The following is a 15,878-nucleotide window of genomic DNA, read 5'->3' as shown; positions in this document are numbered from 1 at the left end:
GTAATCACGATATTTTTTCATATCCATCAAATTAGAACATTTATTACGGCAATATTATTACGTTAAATTGAATCTTGCGACATAATTTTTACTGGATCTTAAATTATCAATCAGTAAACTTTTCATTGTGCATGAAACTTTATTATTAATGACAGTAAATTAATTTTAGTCTTTTTTGGTTATTGATGTCAACGCGGTTCGTTGGTCGAATCTATCCAAATTGAATTCTTCCGAAATAATAATAAAGTAATTTGTAATTTGCGCGCACGCGTGCACGACGGGCTTCACGGCGGGTGTACACGAATGCTGTATCTAATTGTAAGCTGGGCGTGTATACTTTTGACGATACTTTTGTCCTCTTAGGAACTTGCTAGCTCACTTTTAACAAATAGTGCATGCGTTGCTTTGAACCGCGTCACAAGTTTCCCGAGTATTATAAATATACAGTATAGTCACAAAGAGCTGAAAGTCTCGCTAAAATTCAAAAGAAAACTCGAAACAGAAAGAGCACGAGGCTGTGATTAACTATGTGGAAATTTGTGATAGCGACTGCATGTCGTAGACACGTCAGATATATCATATATTTTTGACTTTCTTCTTCGATGATTGTAGCGTAACCTTAGATTGGTTTCTTCAGTAGCTTAAAAATAGTTTTTAACTTTGAAAATTGTAGTGAGAGAAGCGGTGAATCACGAAACGTAATCTCACGCCTGCCGTCGCGCTGCAAGCTCGCTGTAGCTGACTTCAGGACAAAGAGAAAAAAAGAAAGAAAGAAAGAGAGCGAGAAAGGAAAAAAGAAAAGAGATGAGGCAGCTGTGCGGCGGGAAAATTCAAAGTGAAATTGCGTTCCATCCTTAACATCCTTCAGTAGGCTTTTCTGTGCTTCTGTGCAAGTATAAGCTTCGATCTTTCTACGAGGTGTTTATCTCGTATCGCTCGCATGTTCAAAAGAATGTTTTTTCTTCAACGGTGGGGAAAGCGCGATCGTCCTTGGGAGAAGGAAAAGGGGAAACAAAAAGAAGAATCGAAAGGAGGGATGATCGTGCACCCTGCCGTCATTGTTTGTATAATCGTGCATGTTTTTTTTCCTTTCAATATGCTGTTTTAATCGGTTCTCACTATTTCGCTTTGGACATTATTACCTCATCCACGTTCGATCCTCCCTCGAGACGCACCCGTCTTTTTGTCGGCGAGGGCGATCCGGGAGATCGGGCGGACTGTCATCATTTTTAAATTATTGTATTGTGTGATCACCGTAGTTTTGTAGATATTTCGGTATCGCCCTGGAAGACTTGTTCGCGTTCCAGACGGTGAAGAGTCCTTTTTTTCACATACTCGAAAAATCGTTGTATTTTATATATATTAATATTACATTCGCGTGTTTTTTTTTTCGTGTATAGTTTAATTAATCCACCGGTTGATCGCGGCGAAGTCTCTCAGCGTCGCAATCACTGCATGCGCATGATTGATAGAATTTGTAATCATGTACACTGTTAATAGTGAGCTTAAGCGACATAGCATTCGTTGATACGCTAATCGATATAATCGACGAAAGTGTTCTCGCCGACGAGAATTCAGGAATTATCGGTAGCGAAAAGACAAATCTTGGGAAAATACAAAGATTTATCTCTTGCTTGCATTTACTTGTTTCTACAAAGCTCCAAAGAGATATTCTTAAGCAGAGAACAGACTCTTACATAACGCATAAGAAAATGTACCAATCGAACCATGAAATAAAGAATGTGTTGGTTCAATTTTTTACGCCTCATGTGTGTAATGCGTTATACAAGAGTCTGTGCTCCCCGCTTTAATCTTGAATTTTCTTTCGACAATTTATCGTACGTTTGAAGATTTTTTTATATAAAAAAAATATATATCTTTCTCTGTCCTTTTATTGTTGGAGTTACAAATGTTTGATATTTTTAATTTTTCACTTCACGGGTCGGTATCGTAGAATTTACAACATCTATATTTCCCAGCACGTTTCTGGTGACTCCGCTCGTCTCGAGAACACATCTGTTGTCCACGGAAGCATTTCGATGAATCGTCGTCCAGCAAAAAAACCAAATTTTGAATTGTTCTTTGTCGGTCGTTTAATATAGACCGGCGAAAACAGAGATAATTGAAAAACAAAGACATAAGTAAAAGTATAGTATCTGGATAATGTCGAATTGCTCATTGGAACTAATCGAAGAAGTGAAAGAGAAAGAGAGTGTGTGTGGAAGAGAGAAAGAAAAGAGCGATAGATACTTTTAACATTAAGCCGTAAACTAGCATTAATATTACAATCGGTTGTGATTGATTCGATGATTGTTTGCACCGTGACACACTTAAATTGTTATTTCTCGAAGGTTGCACGAATATGCGGATGAACCAGCATCCAGAACACCCGCAGAAATTCTTAAACAAATTCGCTTGTACAAGGTGGTAATTTTTGAAATTTTTATTTACTATTTTATCTTGACAGAATATAGAGTAAAAGAACCGAGAGTTGAATGTAATGATTGTCTTCAATTTCATAATTTTAATCGAAAAACACAAGTAACAAGAATCATCGAAAATTGCAATGTATGCAATTCTGTAACTATAGCATTGTCTAAGAATTTATTTCCTTAAAGCTTTAAATTGGAGATTTCTGGATTTTTGAATTTTTATGGCTTCTACGCACTAAACGCGCCAAGAATTGGATCGAGTTCAACTTTTTCCGTGCGAACTCGGAAGATATTCTTTCCAGAAAAGTGAGCAATTGGTTAACCGCATTGCATCTTGCCGCGCAAGTATGCAGGAACCGTTGGATTTCTAGATCTTTGAATTTTCGATTTTTCTTAAATTTTTTCATTTTCCAAGTTCACTTGTTTTTTTTTTGTTTTATAATTATAAGTATTATATAATGATTTTTAGTTTATCATATTCTTAAATTTTTCAAAATTTTAATGAAGCTTAATACTAGTAGAATACTTATAACTAAAGTTAATACTAGTAGAATACTTGTACTAACTAAAGTTAATACTAGTAGAATACTTGTAAAAGTACATATAGCGAAAGTGAACTATTGCGTTTATACCACCTGTTACAATTTCTCGTGAAATCACGCCAAAGAAAATGGTCGTGCGAAAATTATATTGGATCGCTTGTTTCCGCCATTTCGATCGGCTTTTGATCATATCATGAACAATTTGGTATGAGTTGACATTTATGTTAGAGTACAACATGTCTATGCAGCACCAGCGCAATCGCGCGGACAACATCCGGAGGACAGAAAATTTTCATTTTTTAAATATCTATTTTTTAACTTTCCAGCTTTGTAATTCGTAAAAAAATTCTTTTATATATCTATTTGAAATGATTCTTTTTTCCAACGATTTCGATGAATATCTTTTGAGAACGTTATTTTATTGATAAAGTCAGAGGTTATCAAGAAAGAGAGAGAAAGAGAAAGGGAGAAGGAGAAAACGAAATTATAAAGAGTTTAAAAAAATAAAAAGTAATCTTAGTAAGTTTCTTAATCATTTATCTCAAATGCTATATATACACATTTTTTCTCTCTCCAAAACGTTGCAGTTCAACGTTGTTATATTATCCAAAAGGATAATTGACCTCCCGATGGCGACGGTGCGTGGCGCATGGCGCGGTTTAGATAATTAAAAGAATTAGAGAAAGAAATAGGCGGCCGAACGTCTCGCGACGTCGCGATGCGGCCGGTCGCCAAACGTTACTTACTTACTATTACACACGATTCCGAGGAACTTTTAATCATGTTTAACCTTTATCTCTGGATATTTGCAGAAATTTGTGGTTTGCTGAGTCTTGTCACGACTTTTTGAATGTGTGGAGCCCGATATGCATACATAGTTCACCGCTATGTATGCATATATAAATATTATATATATATATACATAATCATCGTACCACTATACTCATTGTATAAATTACACATTCACCGCCCAAAAAAAGAAAATAGAAAAGAAGAGAAAGAGAGACATATAGAGACTCTTCTTCTCGGCTCGACTTGTGAAATCGCATCTCGTCATTGCTGGCGATGATGAGAACGGCGATGATGACGAGAACGATGACACGATGACAATAATGATAATGATGATGTTAAGGCGGACTGCCGTTTTCATATCGCGAGTCCTTCGAATATTTGGGCTTGTTTTAACATCACTTTTTGGAGCAACCGTTATCCTTCGTACCTGGCTTTATTTTAGCTCTGTTTTTGTCGTTTTCTGTTTTTTGAACACGGTCGAGCCTCGGGATTGATCGATTTGCATTTGAATTAATCTTCAACCCTTTATATTCGAAAACTACACTTTTTCAGATATTGCTGGAAATTAAATCTAATATGAATGTAAAGATATTGTTGATAAGTAGATTAGAATATAACGGGTTAATGATTGATGAAAACAGATGAATAGATTATTGATGTTTTGGATAAATGCAGGACGCAATCAAACACTTTCGAAGATGCGAAAAAACAGTATCTAAAAATAGTAATATAATAAATAGTAATAATAAGAATCACAAATCTCAATTTTGATGCAGATTCCAAGTTTGTGAGATCTTTATATAGCAAAAAGATGAGCTGACTTAAGATAAATAATTAAGATTAAAGCGTCTCAGGCAATAGAATTATTCTAAATTTTATGCGATTGAGTGTCAAGCACTCTAAACTGCAAAATATATCGATCGATATAACGTAGCCTTACTTTCGCATGGATTAAAAAAAAGCATTTATTTGTTGCAAGAATCCAAGACGTTAATAATTTATCTTAAAGATTGCACATACTTGAACGGATGTTTGTTGACGCCTTTCTTACATGGATCCCTCAGGCTCAACCTTTTAGACGAATGTATTTGGCTTCTACCTTGATTGCGTAACGCTATTTGCTTTGAGATCGGTTTCGTATTAAATCTTAGTTTTAGAAGTAAAGGTTGCTCATTGACGAATCATTGTTCGAGAATAATCGTTTGAATTTTCTGTGAGCAATGATTTTGAACTTCGACTAACAAAAATTCAAAAACTTTCAAAGAACATTCAAATACATTAAAATTTGTTAGTACATGAATTCTTTTTATTCGGGAAGATTTCTTATCGAATTATTCTCGAGTGCGATTCGTTTTAACTCCTTGATCGTGGATCCATTTGTGTGGACGATTTATTAGCGATCTCGATGGATCCTCGAATGGGTATGGTCCAAGATGATCAACTTCTCGAAAAGAAAAAGACATTCCAAAAATCGAAACAATTAAAATCGAAATTATCAGATTTAAGTTGATAAAATCATTGGCTTTTTTTCTATCACTTTTTAAAATTGTATCTTTATTAATAAATATGGATAAAAATTTATATTAATAAATATGGATAAATATATCCAGTTGCAGTATAAGTATATTTTATCTTTTATTTCTTATTTAAAAAATATTACCCTACAGAAATTTTCTTCCTTTTAACCTTTAAGTAAGTGGGGTGTTCAGAATATTCTCAAATAAATTTTATTTTATAATAATATTTTTTAACAGTATGTGTAGTTAAATTTATATTATTTTATTGTTATAAGATAGAGGAATGTAAAAATATAAAAATAATTAACTTTAAGACTTTTGGATTCTTTTTATTTTTCTTTTCCAGAGAACAAGATTTATAAGATAACTAACGTAGAGTGCTGTAGTAATCTACTCAAAGATTAATATCTTCTCATTTTTATTTATATTTATGAAGAAGGACATTTTCAAAGATTTCATGTTTAGAAAATTTTTAAATACATGCCAAAATGATTAGGAAAGTCGCCTGTGTGAATATACAATTTCATAAGAAATAAATGCAAAGATTGAATAGATGTCTTTCAAGATAAGAGGAGTGGTTGGTCATCTTGTAAATGTTTTTATAAAAAAGCCCGTCTGCGCCCCGGCAGTTACGCCGGGCGAAATAGAGCTCAAGGAAGGCCCCGGGAGCGACAGGCGGGCGCGATATCTTCGGTTATTTCTTTTCACCATTATTTAGTGACTAACATTGTTTGAGCTTTGAATAGTATCTTGATCAAAACGGTGTATGTCATGTGTAAGATATACTTGGGTGTGGGAGTACCACTCTGGAGATCGGCGGCGCATTGGACGATCTCTTCGATGTGGCGAAAACACGTCTTTCATATTATCTTCGGGCACGTTACCCGGGAACGAAACTTATCTCAATGCTATTAATTCTGAAAGAAGTATTTCGAATTAATGACATCGAAGTGGTTATAACTAAAACAACTTATAACAATAGCTTGAACTGAAAGTGGCTTGCAAAGAATCGTCTGGAAATGAAATGTGAAGTGAAACGTCAATTGAACGATGCTCAAAACTACCATCTTAAACTGGTTTTCTTATACATTTTTTTCAATTATTCATTTTGTTATCACAAATATCACTTAGTTAAACACGCATATTTTAATGAGTATCTCAAGCTCAAATTGCTAAATTGATTTTGGCTTTTAGCAATTTGTACTATTGTGCTGTAAATCTAGTATGGATTATATTCATCAAGAAATATCAAATCCCAAAAGAATGAATAATTGAAAAATTGAACATTTGCTGAAATCATTTCAAACAAAAATCATTTCAACAAGTAGCTGAAAAACAAAAATTTTAAAAATGTTATCGAATCTGTTCGGACCACTTTGATATTGAGATGATGCAGAAAAATGGAATTGATTTGAAACCACAACGAGGGAGAGGATCCAATCGCGCCCCTAATCTCGACGACGCGCTCTATGCGTGCTCGACGCGGACGAGATTTACGATCTGCTAAGATTATGTGCGGATTTCGTTCTTCGGTGCCGCGTCGAGACGCGGACGGGTTGCGCCGGCACTCGTCCTTTCTGGCAGTGTGGTACCACGTACCATGTTGGCTTAGATCGAACACACACACACATGCTATTCGCGACCTGCGAATTCAGGTAGAGCTGCATTACGTATTACCTTATGTTACAGCGTATCCGGTGGCGCCGCATCCACCAACTGGCTTTGTTCCCGCGCCGACGCAACCCCCGACTTATGGTGGTAAGATAGATTTTAGAAAATCTTATAATACAATTAAAAAATGCAAGTTTAAATAACAATTTAAACTCTCGCAATTATTACAATAATAAAAGATAAAGAAAATAGGCTAATGAAAGTGAAGCACTATATTATCGTTGTGCAATTTGTATGTGTATATCTTCAATTTATTTGGACGTTTCGATTCACGTTTATTGTTGAGGATGACTCAAACGTGAACCGAAACGTTCAAATAAATTGAAGATTTACACATAAAAATTACGCAACGATTACAACGCTTCACTCTCTAGCGCTTTTCTTCACATTTTATTATTATAAAATTTTATAATCTCTTACAAATCTTACAATTAGCGTAATATTGTAATAAGTGTGGACAATCGCATCAATTCGCCGATTGTTTGGATTTTATCTTGTTTCTTTGCCGATTGTTCAAATACGCTACTTTATGTTGGCTGCATTCTGTAATCCCGTAAACACAATAGATATAGTAAGCCTTAAGCCTTAAGAAACTGAACAATCATAGTTGATTGTTCTTCTGACATTTGACTATGCTCAATTTCTTAAGATTAAGATTTACTACACCTATCGGGTGCATCCAAATGCAACCGCTCACTGAGTACTTATGGAGTTCTTTCATCTTTAGATTAATCTATATTTTAGGATTTAATAGAATATGCCAATATGAAAGAACTTCATGAATACTCAGTGGGCGATTGCGCATCCAAGCTGCGTTCAGCGGACTCAACAATCGAGAACACTCGCTGCTATTGATGTATTCTTCATTCAGATTTAAAATGTTGATTAGATGATCTAAAAGAATATACCAATAAGATCGAGCGCTCACTCAACTTGAATCCGCTGAACGCAGCCAATTGTTTGCCAATTGTTTGCGGGATGCATGTATCATTTTATCCCTAACTAGTTTAACATTTGGTGAATAATGAGAATATAAAATGATACATGCGCATCATACATTTTACGGAAAGTAACCGTTATTTTCGAAAAAAATGCAATATAATTATATAAGATATATTCGGGAAATAAGAACCGATATTAGCAATATATCCAAGTGATTATGAATGAGTTATCGAAACAAGCTTTTACATGTCTTTTGTTCACCTTTTTAGAATTGATAATATATATTTATACGAATGTAATGATTTCTTTCTTTTCATTTCGTTTCTTTTGATTATCATTGATCTAGTCTAAATATATTTATCGAATTTTTATATTTTTTCATTTCACTTTTTTGGACTAATGTTACGTCTTTTCCATGGAATGAATATATGGACCCGTATTTAGAACACACTTATAATATGTTAGCGTATTTATAGTTTACATTATATTTAATACAGAATTTCAGAAATAAAAACATTTATTTATCGAAAAATGTATCCATTTATGGAAGGCGCGGGCCATGATGTCAAACTTTTGCTGGAACTTAAAGAGAGAAACAAAAAAGAATACGAGAGAAAATTAATCTGAAAATCTTTTGAAAAAAAATTCAGTCTTAGAAGATTGAAAGAGTATAAATTTTCTTTTAATTTCCTAGTTGATGTCCTCGATAAATTTGAGATAGTTCTGAGAGAAGTCACTTTCACGCTGTTCAGAATGGTAAATCCATTTCAAAACGAATTCTTATCTTTATTTTTAAATCTATCTTCCAAAAATTGCAAATTCGAACTCAATTCAGACTTCAGTCCTTTTCGAAACTCATATATAACTATATAACTAATAGCAGTGATCCACTTTGTGCCCAACTCTGTACTTAATTTATCTAACGCTCAATTTATATTCCAAAACAATTAAAATCATTTCTGAGGCTGGAAAAAACTTTCTGTAACTCACAAAAATCATCTGACTGTTGCTTTACATTGATTTGACAATATATTAGGCTGTAATATCTAACATCAGTAAAGTAAAATTTTTTAATTTATTATCTTTTTATTTGACTTATCAAAATGTATTTAAATCATTCTGTGACCGCATTTTGAGGTTTTTTTTTCAATCTTGTCATACTTACTTTTGCTCTTCCTTCAAATGTTTTTTTCAATTTGTATAGAATTTTATATTCTGCTATTTTTCTTGATTATTTAACAAATTAGACGTAATTTATAAATTCGAATTCAATGACCTCAAATTTATGAGAAACAGTTATTCTATAAGAAACAGTTACTCTGGTTTTAGTTGATTAAAAAAATTTATTTTTTTTTATGATGATTCTATGTTATCTTCCACTTATTTATCCTTTAATGCTCGTCTTTAATTAGTTTCTTTTATTTATACTTACTGTAAAAACAAGTTTTATCTTAAAATTATATTCTGAATTTTTCTTGATTTTTCTCATTCATCTTGAATAGTCGATAATGAACCACTTTTGTTTTCTTTAATTCATCGTTCATGTTTATTCTACAATGTGCTTTTTGTTTTCTTGATTTTTCCGTTTAGCGGTCGACAATTTTATGTCTCGCCATGTGTTTCTTGTTTTTTCCGAAGTTCGTTAACTTTTATCTCATGCAATAGAAAAATGATATAAAAAGAAAAAAAGCAGTAAAAAATAGCAAGAAACAAGATACAAAAAGCATATTGTAAAATAAACTTTATATCTTCCAATTATATCTGTTTTTTTATTGCTGAAGTGATTGCAACGGTGCAAAGTTAAAATGAAATAAGCTATAGATCTGTTCCTTCTAGCTGTATGTCTTGCACAATTCTCTTCTCTTTTTCTGTCTAACAGAAAAAGAAGAAAGATGAATCGCAAGAAATTAAATTTAGCTATAAAGAGTAAAGCCTAATATTTGTTTTATTTCAACTTATTGTACCATATGCATCAGTTTAGAAAATTTTTCCATAAAAAACAGACTTATTAATACTGATATAATATCACTGATTACTGATATATCAGTGATTTCAATTTCCAACAATTTTCCTATAATTTGCGAAACTATAGTATATGAAAAAGAATCTCATATTGCGCAAACATCGCATCTTATTTAATCCGAAAATAGTCGTATTGCTTTTACATCCCAATTAAAAATTGCTATTATTATTATACAATATATTTTATAATTATACAATATATATAATTATATAATTATATATATAATTATACAATAATAATGTATTGCATATTAATGATTATTCTACACGATTTGTTTGCATTTAAAATCATTAGATTTACTCAAATTTTTTTTTAATAAGGAGAAAAAAGAATTAATTATTAAAGGTAAAACATAAAAATCGAGTTCTCGAGATGAAAACATATAATAGTTGAGAATGATTCACTTGCAATTATCCATTGCCAATCACAGCGACTTCTGCATAGGAAGGTCTTTTTATTTTTTTTTTTCTAGCACTTTGTGAGTGACTTGTGCGCAATTAACTCATGTACAATTGATATACATTCATAATAATTAATTAATTAATGGGCGAATGAGAGCAATAACAAGTCGCGATAATTTCAAATAGATATGAATTCTTTAATAAAGAAAACTATCATTAAGTTTTATTTTTGGAATGTAAAATCATCTCAGTTAACTATAATCTATAATAATATTCCGGATTAAACATAAGACCCATAATCACATCTTATTCATATCCGATGAATTCATATGTATATATGAATTTTATGTTATAATTTTAACTGTAATATAACATGCGCATTTTAACTCCAACTAACGTTACACGTAATTTGACAATAAACTATTATTCTATATACTATGGTATATATAAAGGGTCTTTCAATAAGGATGCTCGATTTTTAAATGTAAATAAAACAAGTTGTGTGTGAGATATCCACTCAATTTTTTTTTTATTTGAAAGAATATTTTATGGCATTAAGTATGGAATATAATGTCGCTCAAATGTCCGCCACAGCTTCGCTTGGTAACATCTATTCCAATTTTCGATGACTTTCTCGCATAAATCTGGCTGAATTTGCTGGATGGCATTTGTTATATTGACTTTGAGAGCATCAATTGTTTGCGGTTTATTCGTATAGACCTGCGATTTAAGATAGCCCCAAAGAAGTCTAAAGACGTTAAATCGCACGATTTCGGTAGCCAGTTCACGTCGCCGCCGCGCGAGGTAACCATGCCTTCAAATCGTTCATGTTTTTGCAGAATGTCCATCGAGGCATGCGGTGTGTGGCACGTAGCGCCATCCTGTTGGAATCACATGTTATTGGTATCCATATCATCCATTTTAGGCCACAAGAAGTTGCTTATCATCGATCTGTAGCGCTCGCCGTTGACGATTATGGCAACGCCTGCTTCGTTTTGAAAGAAGTACGGACCGATGATTCCGCCAGATCAAAATCCGCCAAACAGTGACTTTCTCGGGATGCATTTGGAACTGTATCTCGCGTAGATTGGTATCGTCCCAAATTCGATAATTTTGCTTGTTCACATATCCATTCATCCAAAAATGGACCTCATCGCTAAAAATGATTTGTTTGGCGAAATTGCGCGTTTCTCGAACGGAGCACTGATTTTGATAATAAAATTTTATGATGCACACATTGCTCAACACTATGACCTTCCATGGTGATTTGCCAAATACTACTAAACAATTCACAACAAATTTGACAGATGTCACTTTAACAACATGGCTACTATGATCTAACAAATTTCTTCTAATTTACTTACTTAGTAAAGAACTATATATATATATATATATATATATATATATATTGAAAGTTTTGATGATCGAATTGTGAGGATAGTTATTTGATTTAGGGACAAATCTTTTAATAATTTTCTTTTTTCAATTTATGAGATAGACATTCCCGTTTGTTAAGTCTATTTTTTTATGAATAATTGTATGTCATTGTAGTATTATAAAAAAGTAGTGTTATAGGAAAATCGTCCTTCAATGTGTATAATATTAATATTATAATATAGGAATAGCCTCATACTTATGCAATCTTTTGCATAATCAATTTTCTGAATGTATCTGTATATTGTATCTGTATATTGTATATTGTAAACAGTACAATGAATAACATATGTACGTTACAATATTTGAAGTCCGAATCTACTTTGAACTCGTCTAATATTATGTTTCTCTCTGAAAAATTTTTGCAAATCGCTCTTTTATTCTAAAACAATGTGTTTCTGCAACTCTACTTATAGTCTGTTAGGGAATGTCCTTATAGAAGTAGGTGAAACAGTAGAAAATAACAATATTTCACATCCGCGCGCGCGCTGTGCATTTAGTTCTTCCTATAATAATTAGAATTTGTAAAAGTCACGTTATTTTTATTCTAATTAGTACTATATTAATTAGTACTATACATGTATATGGTACTAATAACTATATACGTATATAACATACGGTGCAATACCTAGGAACACTTACGTACTGTAACTATATATACAAATGTACTAATATACAAAGAGTATAGCAGGATAAAGAGGCAGAATTGCTACAGACTTGGAAAATCGAGAAAAGTTAGGGAAATTGAAATCGGTCATAGAAAACCAGAAAATATCAGGGGAAAGTGTAAAAGAGATTGGAATTTTTGAACTTTGCTTACAATTCCCTTAAACTCCTTTTATTCCAAATAATTTTTATAATTTTTTAACATATCTAACATTTATAGTCAAATACGTTCAAAACTCGTGCACTTTAAACAATAATTAAAATTTATATTTTATTCAGTAATTTTATTTGATCACTCTTTTTTTTATCATTAACTACATTCTTTTTTTCAATACTAATTTATTTTTTGTTGGCTCGAATTTGCCCTCAAAATTTTATTATGCAACTTATTAAGCTTCTTTTGCGTTTTTAATAATATAAGCTAGTTTTCTTACAATCTTTGATTCTAAATGTTAATTTTTTATATTTTTATATATTTTTACATATTTTGTATTTGTCACGGAAATTTTTATCTGGAAAATTTGGAAAAGTCAAGGAATTTCAAAATTCATTTTTTGTGACAACAATCCCTGGGAAGGGATTTCTGGCCTTGCGTAATCCATCTCCACAAGAGGACAAAATGAACATTATATGAAAGAATATTTTGCATGAAGTTTTCCCAAAAGAGTAACACCATTTCGAGATATCGAAAAAAAATATGATTTTTCATTAGTATTTGTTTTCTCCGCTAAATTTAAACGGATCTTTACAAAATCATGAATATAAAAAGTATCAGAAAGATTAAAAAAAGAATTTTTTTATCATTCTCGATTCAAAATTTTATTTTTGAAAAATTAAAAAATTTTTTTAAATTGCATTTTTATATGATCTAAATGTTTGACTACTTCTAAAATAATTCAGCAGCTATAAAAAAAATGTTATAAATTATATTCGTTATTTTTTTCAGATTTTTAAATTTGATGGAACAAATCGAACAAAAATAAATTCATTTTTTCGCCATTTCTGACCTAAAATATACTAGTTCACATATTTTAAGTTATTCTCAAATATGATTGTTATTTACCTTCGATTCCCATTTCTGCAGACAATAGTTTAAAACTAAATTTTATATTAAAAATAAAAGTACTTGTACCTAGATACTTTTAAGATAGATTTTTAAGGTACCTATATCCAGGTATTTTATTTTTCTAATATCTGTATTTCGGTACATTTTTTCAGAGAGTACTTGTACTTAAGTATTAAAAATAGAGTACCTTGCATAACACTGTATATGTATATAGAGAAGTTCAATTAAAATGTTACATATTTATATCTCGGAAACAAAGCGTTTTAGAGAAAAATGTTTCATACAAAAGTATAGTTTGGAAAAAGATATAAGATGATGCTATTGATTTGATTTTGAGGAGTTTGAAGATCATGTAAAGGTCATTATCAATTTCTTAAATGGAATCTCATATATTTCATTGCATATTGTTATAACATATCTCGAGAACTTTCCAAAACACTATAATAAAATATTGTTTTGTTAAATACTTTTCGAATTTTAAGACTTGAAGTTACAGTGCCGCCAGTATTAGCAACATTACCTAAGATGTTCGATCGACGACTAAAACTAGTCGTCTTGAGTATTGTTCAGGATTATGATCTTGATATCATATATCAAGATTATTGAAGATTGAATCTCTTATTTTCATTTTTACGTAAAGATTTTACGTAAAGAATTTTTAGCAAAGATGAAAATAAGAGTTAATAAAAGATCAAAAGAAAGAAAATAAGAGATGAAAATAAGTCAACTTCCCTTGACTTATGATATCAAGGTCATGATCTTGAACAACATTCAAGAGATTTTAGCCATTGGTCGAACATTTTAGGTAATGTTAATATCGGTGACACTGTAACTTTCAAATCTTAAAACTTGAAAAGTACTTCAGGAAAAAATATTTTATTATTATAGTGTTTTGTAAAGCTCTTGAAATGCTATAAGAATAAAATATGTGAAGTTCCATTTAGAAATTGAAATCTTCAAATAATCCCCCAAGATGAAATCAATATTATCTTATGAAAAGTGCTTCAGAGGATTCTAAAGATGATTAGTCATATTGTAAGTAGCACTTACATATAAATCATTTACGTATCACTGACACATCACTACATTAATACTCATGCATACATATAAATTTTCGTATAACAATTACGTTTCAATTAGATATCTAAGACTTTAAGTGCTTCACGCTGTTTCTTCATACAAACTACCGAAATAATAGTCTATGGACTACTATTTCGTAAATAAAGATTGCACAGTTTTTATATAAAATAAATATTATCACAATGTGACAGCTCTGGAGCGTCATATTGGATTAAGAAATGCGTCATATTGGATAAAGATCAATTTCGAAATTTTTTGTCATTCTCAGCATAGACTCCACCTTACAGACACATATTAATGCGTATACTTTAATGAAAAAAGATTTTCAAATCAGTAAGAGAGAAAAAAATAATTGTTATATAAAAATTATGTGGTTTAGAATGTGGCCAAGTTGCCACTACTAATGCTTCGAAGCATTCGATTAATCAATTGAAAGAAAAAAATTTTACTAATTGATCAATCAAAAAATGCTTTGAGGTTTGAAGCATTCGTAGTGGCAACTCGATTGCACTCTTAGTCAATAATATAGGCTTTAGGATCTTCTTAATGGAAAAATATTTTATTATAGTGTTTTGGAAAGCTCTCGAGATAAGTTACAAGAATATGCAATGATAAATGGGACATCTATTTAAAAAATTTAACCTTTCTTGACATCTTTCAAGACCAAATCAATAATACTATCTTATGTCTCCCTCAAAGTCAAACAAAGCTTTTGTCTGAAACATTTTTTTCTAAGATCAAAAATAAAAAAGTTATTTGGGATGGGACATTAAAATGCTACATCCTGTATAGTATATGTACTTATATGTAGTATTAATACGTATTATATATGTAGTATTAGACGCATTATGTATAGTACCATATATATTATACAAGATGTTTTAGACCATGTGTACATCTGTTTTATCTTCGCATGATAAGTCCAACCAAAAATATGTTCAGGCAATTTTAGGATAAAAAGATCTTTTTACTAGTCTTATCAGTGTGACTTTAGTATTGCCAAAGTCAGGTCACGGTTATATCGATTTTATTTAGCATATATAATACTGTAATTTTCAAGCCTTATAACTCAAAAAGCACTTAATGAAAAAATATTTTGTTATAATGTTTTGAAAAGCTCTTGAGATAAGCTACAAGAAAGAATATGCAATAAAAAGTGAGAGTTTCCATTTGAAAAAAATCGATTTTATCTTGGCCTAATCTTGGCAACATCACCCAATGTTAAACTGATAAGACTAATAAACCGAGCTTTTTAAAATTATTATCTAAACATATTTTTTATTGAACCTTATTCTTATGAAGATAAAAGGGG

General features: G+C 31.3%; 1 protein-coding gene across 1 annotated transcript in view; it reads left to right on the top strand.

Annotated features, from left to right (window-relative positions):
• Positions 1-6,752: 6,752 nt before the first annotated feature.
• Positions 6,753-15,878, top strand: part of LOC105625660 (DAZ-associated protein 2-like) — a 37,050-nt gene continuing 27,924 nt past the window's right edge. The window contains exon 1 of the mRNA XM_012206983.1: positions 6,753-7,041. Coding sequence (XP_012062373.1) covers positions 6,753-7,041 — 289 coding nt within the window. The remainder of the gene's footprint in view (positions 7,042-15,878) is intronic.

This window comes from Atta cephalotes, assembly GCF_000143395.1.
Source record: "Atta cephalotes unplaced genomic scaffold scaffold00003, whole genome shotgun sequence".
Classification (NCBI taxonomy): domain Eukaryota; kingdom Metazoa; phylum Arthropoda; class Insecta; order Hymenoptera; family Formicidae; genus Atta; species Atta cephalotes.
The sequence above is the reverse complement of the archived record's forward strand: the minus strand, read 5'-3'. Positions and strand labels throughout refer to the sequence as shown.